At 40.3% G+C, this 6,623-nt stretch overlaps 1 protein-coding gene across 1 annotated transcript in view; it reads right to left on the bottom strand.

Moving 5' to 3' along the window:
- The window catches only part of LOC114639399 (calcium-activated chloride channel regulator 3A-1-like), a 20,348-nt gene that overhangs the window by 3,697 nt on the left and 10,028 nt on the right, over window positions 1-6,623 (bottom strand). Inside the window, exons 7-11 of the mRNA XM_028788152.1 lie at window positions 5,172-5,405; window positions 3,126-3,303; window positions 1,985-2,085; window positions 1,010-1,234; window positions 390-654 (exon numbers count right to left, since the gene is read on the bottom strand). Coding sequence (XP_028643985.1) covers window positions 390-654; window positions 1,010-1,234; window positions 1,985-2,085; window positions 3,126-3,303; window positions 5,172-5,405 — 1,003 coding nt within the window. The remainder of the gene's footprint in view (window positions 1-389; window positions 655-1,009; window positions 1,235-1,984; window positions 2,086-3,125; window positions 3,304-5,171; window positions 5,406-6,623) is intronic.

Genomic DNA, 6,623 nt, shown 5'->3' with positions numbered 1-6,623 from the left:
TCTCTCTCTCTCTCTCTCTCTCTCTCTCTCTCTCTCTCTCTCTCTCTCCCTCTCTCTCTGCCTCTACTACCCTATTAACTCCCTTCCCCATGCCCTGAATAAACTCTATTCTATACTATACCATTATGTGGCTGGTCCATCAGGGGGAATGGATGCCTTGCCGTGGGCCCGCGGAGGCATCCCCTTCCCCACACTTCACCACACATCCACCAAAACATATCTCCCCTCTCTTTATCTGTTTATAAACACATCAGTACTTACAGCTGGGCAAAATTGCAACTAGATTTCTTTCACTTTAAAATATAGTTCTTAAGTGTACAGAGGAACATTGAGATAGAATCCAGTGAAATAATTTTAAGTCTCATGGTGTCGATACAGGCTCCCATTACCTGCCCCATTGTCCCAGAGCTCCAGGGTGACTTGATGTCCATCTTCAGCTTCTATGACGGCTGTGACACTGGCTCCCAGAACAGGCAAAAACCCTTGGCTGACCCGTGCGTACACAATCATCGCGTTAGGGTACTGGGCTGTGCTCTGATTCATGTGAGCGGTGGCGATGACTGGGAACATGGTGGGACTTCTTGCTCGAGTGGTCACTGTCACCGTTAGCAACTGCGACTTGGTACTCTTAAGGCTGTAAGTCCAAGTACCTGTCTGAAAAAAAAATTCTCTGTAAGAGGTTTGCTAGTGTTTTCCTCCTCTGTGCTTAGGATATAAAATTACTTAGAAGTGTAAATAGAAAAAGGGCAAGAGTACTTGTGATGCTGGGAATGGAGCCAGGGCCTCTGCAAGCTAAGCTGGTGAACGATTGAGATATTGCCCCAGTCTAAACAATGACTTTTAAGATCTGATTTTAGAAACTGATAATGTGGGTATAAATCCTTCTGTGTTCTATGAAGCTTACTTCTAAGATGAATTATCTGTTACTGTTTTAGTATTGGAAGCATAGAGGATACCTTTACTTTCTAACACAAATTGATAACTGACGAAAGCAATGGAACAGACCTACCTCGGCAATGCCTAGGATCCGAAGGCGGACAGAGAAGATATTTAGCTTATCTTCTTGGAAATCTGAAGTTGTGTAGTTTTTTCCTTTTGGATCCTGAAGAATAATTTCTGGCTTTTGTACTGTCCAGGTGATAACAAAGAATGTGTCATTGCCGACGGTACTGTCCACAGGTACTGTTCCGTTTTTCCATGTCCCTGCTCCAATATCGAAGGCTTTGCTCTCCAACTGTTCCAGAAATTTTAAATAAGATGCAAAAATCTATATGTTATTACTATGGATTTTTAAATTTAAGGTAGTTCAGTGTAATTTTGAGTCTCAAAATTCTTTTCAGTTAAAATAATTGAGCGTTAAATTCTTTTTTGGTAAAAATAATATGTTAGGAATAAATTAAATTGCTAAAATTAAACTTATAAAAATAATAAAGATTAAAAATAATATGAGAAATAAAGGACTGTGGGAGACAAGGCATGTTTAAGCCATGGAAAACCAAATTCAATAGGGAAGTGTTTCTTCTATACAATGGAGCCATTTTTAGGTTAGTGTGGTGGATTTAATAGGTAACGTACCCATAGACCCATGTTTGCATGCTTGGCCATAGGGAGTGGCACTATTAGGAGATATGGCCTTACTGGAGAAGGTATGGGTGGTGGGTGTTGAGGTCTCTTACACTCAAGCTATGCCCAGTGTGACACACAGTCTCCTTCTGATGCCTGAAGATCAAGGTGTTTAACTCTCAGCTACCTCTCCAGCACCAGCTGCCTGTGTGCCACGATGTTCCCACCAAAATGGCAATAGACCAGACCTCTGAAACTGTAAGGCAGGCCCAATGTAATGTTTTCCTTTCTAAGAGTTGCCTTGGTCATGGTACCTCTTTACAATAATAAAACCTTAACTAAGACAGTTAGGGAGAAATAGCTAATAATTAGCATGACGGGAGTTTGTTGTAACAGTGAGAAGACAAAGGGTTTTGCTGACCTGCAGAGCCTGCTGCGAGATGTCGCCACTTTTAGATGAAATCTCACTGAAAGCATCAATCAGGCCGCTGGTGCCTTCACTGGCATAAAAGTGACGTCCTCCTAAAGGGAAGTTTTAAACGGGAAAATCCTGTTTACTCTGTGAGCTCAACGATCTACTAAACAAGCTACTTAGGACTTTACACTCCACCAAAGATTACTTTTCAAGATCCTTAGGGTTGTAGTGTTTCGAGTAGAATTTACTTGCTCAAAGTGTGTTAAGAACAAAGAGAAATCCAAAGAACTTAAGTTGTTTGTAAGATTAATCAGTCACCAGAAGGGAGTGCAAGTTATTGTAGGAATGCCTGGATATGATATAATTAATACCACAGGAGTGAAATTTAAGCCAGCTCTTATAAGTTAGTGGCTTATTTTCTGGTTGGATCAAAACCACATCAATGATAATGAGATATTGACTGTATAGGATGCAGATTGATGAAGTGTAGAAAATAGGTAATGGAGACATTAAAGGGAAGAGGGAGATTGCTTGCATGTAAGAAGTTAAGAAAGAATAGGTTGCAGAGTAACAACTGTCTAAAATATGATAGGTATTACACACTTATGTAACTTCCACATGGTAGAAAGCCCTGTCTAGAAGACTACTGAAGTAGCCACACAGGGGCTTGTATGGTCAGGCTTAGAATAAAAAGTGTTAGGATGTGATGGAAATACTCCATGGTAGAATGAGCCCTAAAAGGTAGTCAGGCCTCTTCAACAAATCACATATAGCCTCTGTTTCCATTTGTTCTTCCGTAAAATTTGGATGCCTAAACATGTTCTGTCGAGTCAAATGGTATTTTTAAACTGAGGAATAATTTTGGATGCCATTAGAAACCATAGAGAAATAAGGCTCTGATTAGTGGTAATTAGTTGGTTGAAATTAGGTGAAGAATAAATGATCACAACAGATAATGAACACCATGAAATGAACAAATGATAATGAACGAATGAAAGTGAAGGGAAAAGAACCCGAAGAGCAAGAAGCAAATGTTAATTTAAGACAGAGAATTTTTGAGCAGTTTTCAGTTTATGGAGAAATGTCATGTACAACAGAGAGACAACAGAACATCATTTTCTGTCCAAACTCTGTTCTGAAGTTGTACCTGTCATCTCCGACAGAGTTTCCAGTTCTTGGGCAGCATCAGGCCCCAGGGCGATGGTGTGGATGACGGCACCGCTGTCTTTGACCTCCTCAAAGCATGAGCTTATTCCACTATCTTCTCCATCTGTCAGCAAGACGATCTCTGAACCGGAAGTACTCTGGTTACTGGAGGTAATTGCCTGGAGGGGGGAAGCCACAATATTAGTCACAGAGAAAAAATTTCTGAATAAAAGAAAAGTAAGAACAAACTGCTTTAATCCTGGAGGAGCCCTTAGGCTTCTGCCTCAGAGTGAGCTAACTGCATAATCATTCCCAGCTGAGTTGGCACATGGAACCAGGTGGGATGTATAGGTTTTGAAAGCTGGAGTCTTGATAGACCTGGTCTTCTAAAGCATGTGTGCACCCACTACTCTCAAGAGGAAGCATGAGTCACGTAAGTTCTATACAAAGTTAGTAAACAGCTTCTGTTATCATCCTAGGATGTTATCATCATCTGTTATCATCCCTTGGGGGTAGGCGAGTAACCCAGGCAATCTGGAAGGCTGCATCACCGGGAGCTCAGTCTGTCAGGGTGCCAGGCTCAGATGGTCTCCCCAGGGAAAGCTGGTGGGTAAGCAGAGCCATCAGAGCTAGGCTCTGACTGAGTTGAATGACCCCAAAACAGTTAGACATAATACGGCTGGGATCACATGCTTCTAAGGCCAACATGTTCAGAGCAGCAGTGACTACTTGGAGGCAAGAAGATTAGTTTAAAAGGTGATTTTCTATTTTGTCTCTCAATATTTGATGACAAATAGACTCAAGTGGAGGCTAACTTAGGTTTGAAAACATGAATATCAAGATTTATCAACATGTGCCGTTGGCTACATCCCTCAACAAGTGCTCCTAAAATTTTAGTTTACAACTTTAACACCATTAAACCTGCGTTCTTTTTGCTTGGTCCTTTGCTGACTGAGGAGCACTTGGGATGCTGTGATTTTTAAATGTCAATTTGACAGGCCAGGAGTTTTGGTACCCACAGTATTAATTGGTACCAACAGCCTTCTTACACAGTTTTCTCAATGGCATTGCTTTCCACTCATGGTGGTGCCAGAGAGACTCCCCCAATAAGATCTTGCTATTCAGGCTGACAAGCCACGAATGGGTAAGATTCTGCACAGAGCCTTACCAACCTAAGACATAAATGCATCACTTTTGATAATGCATATTCCATGACAGGTAAGGAAGGCATGCTTGTCAGAATGACCTAAGACAGGCTCAGTCTTGTTTATGAAATAAAAAGGGAAAGAGGTGAAGGTGAAGTGCTTCTGGGGCTACTTGGCAAGAATCTGACATTGGCCAAGGACAAGGAAGTGGGCTTTAGGCAGGAATCTGACATTAGGCTAGAACAAAGAAGTAATTTCAGGCAGGAATCTATATCTTAGACTAGAACAAAGAGTAGGCTTCAGACATGAAAATGACTTTGGGCTAGGACAGGAAAGTAGACTCAGATATTTTGGTCATCCTGATAAGCCCTTAGAAACAGTGATCATGGGAGTGATTATGGAAGAACTTTATTTATTGCCTTGCTTGTTCTTTGACTGTGTTTGTTGTCTTGCTTGTTCCTTGACTATTTGCATCTATTGGGTTGCTAGTTCCTCAACCTAGAACTGACCTTAATACTTGCGTGTAATTAAAATGGTATAAAAGCAAAAAGGAGGAGGGGGGGATGGGATAGAGGGTTTCTGGGGTGGAAGAAATGAGTAAAGGGGATGACATCTGAAATGTAAATAAATAAAATATCCAATAAAAAAAAACCTTGCTATTCAATCATTGATCTCCCCTTGCGTATCCACTCCCCAGTGCCTTGTAGCCCTTGATGTTACATTAGGTGACAGCTGAACATGGGCTACAGAGAGTGGGAAAGGCTACTTCCTTCTCTACACAGATGATTTGTCTTGACCAGGTTAGACTATTATTAAATGAGAAATCAATGAACTCATGACCCTTGGTGAGAGTTAAAGAAGCAGTCAGTGGCATGTGATAGTAATCAATTTTCTTTTTTAACCTCAAATCCTTTTCTGAGTCCGTTGCAAATTGAAGTTCCGCCAGAAGCTTCTTGAGGCAGCTTTGCGCTGATCTCTAGGTAGGAGCTGTCATTGACCAATCTTATTAGCTGAGTTTGGACTGTGGCAGTGTTGTCAAATGTGACCAGGCCGACCAAGGATTCTTTTTCAATAATCTGAATTAAGTACAGCTCTGCTGCTTGGTTCATTAGGGTGAGACGAGGGATGAAGTTTTGCTGTTTAAACAAAAGCATAAAGGATTACACACACACATACACACACACACACACACACACACACACGAGAACAACTCTGGAGTTTGTTTAAACCTTGTCATATTAGTGAAAGACAAAAATCACCAAGGGCTATAGATCTTGATAATAATTAACTAACTAACGTGTTTTAAGTTATATCTACTTCAGTTTAGAGATTTGAGAATTAGTTCAGTGGTTAAGCATTCTTTCTGTTCTTGAAGAGGATTTAGGTTCAGTTCCCAGAACCCAGATGTGGCTCACAACTGTCTGCACCTCCACTTCCAGAGGATCTGAGTACTTTTTTGGCCTTTGCAGGCCTGAGACACTCAAGTGGTGCACATACATACCTTAGGCAACACACTTATACACATAAAATAAAATAAAATAAAATAAAATAAAATAAAATAAAATAAACCTTAAGGCTGTTATCTATATTTCTAAAAGTCTTAACTTTTTATATAACAATCTATTTAATATTTTTTTCTGAATGAAATATTTTTAAAATGTATATTTTAGACCAAGTAGAAAAGTGTCAAAAATGTTCAACTGTAGGGAATTGACTAAATTATGGTATGTACACATGACATAATTACTAAATATAACAATTATTTTTCTGTTTTTCCCTTTCTCTCCTTTATTAAAAATAGTTTACCTCCCAGTGCCTCCCTGTCTCTCCTCCTCTCCTCTCCCCTCCCTTCTGGGTCCACTCCCTTTCTGTCTCTCATTAGAAAAAAAAACCAGGCTTTTAAGACATAACCAAACATGACAAAGTAAAATATAATAAGATGAAGCAGAAATTAGCATATTGAAGTTGGACATGACACCCAGCAGGCGGAAAAAAGTCCCAAGAGCAGGTGTGAGAGTCAGAGACCCACTTGTTCTCACAGTCAGGAGTCTCATAAACATAGCTATAACATATGTGCAGAGGACTCAGTGCAGACCCATGTAGGCCCTGCGCTTGCTGCTTCAGTAAATACAATGTAATTATTAAAACGTTTCATAGAATCCTTTTTTACATGGGAAATTTTTAAAGATTATTATGTAAAAGATCGGGTTATAAAACATACAAAATATAATTATGGTTTTGAAGGAAAAGTAAACATTAAGAATCAGGAAAGGGCTCTTACTCTCTCTGTCCCTTCTCTCCCCAGTCCCCTCCTTCCTCTCTCTCTACGTGTTCCTGGCTGGCCCCCCTCCCCT

The sequence above is a fragment of the Grammomys surdaster genome, unplaced genomic scaffold, assembly GCF_004785775.1.
Source record: "Grammomys surdaster isolate TR1022 unplaced genomic scaffold, NIH_TR_1.0 125702, whole genome shotgun sequence".
NCBI classification, from domain to species: Eukaryota; Metazoa; Chordata; class Mammalia; order Rodentia; family Muridae; genus Grammomys; species Grammomys surdaster.
Note: the sequence above shows the minus strand (reverse complement) of the source record. Positions and strands in the feature narration are given on the sequence as shown.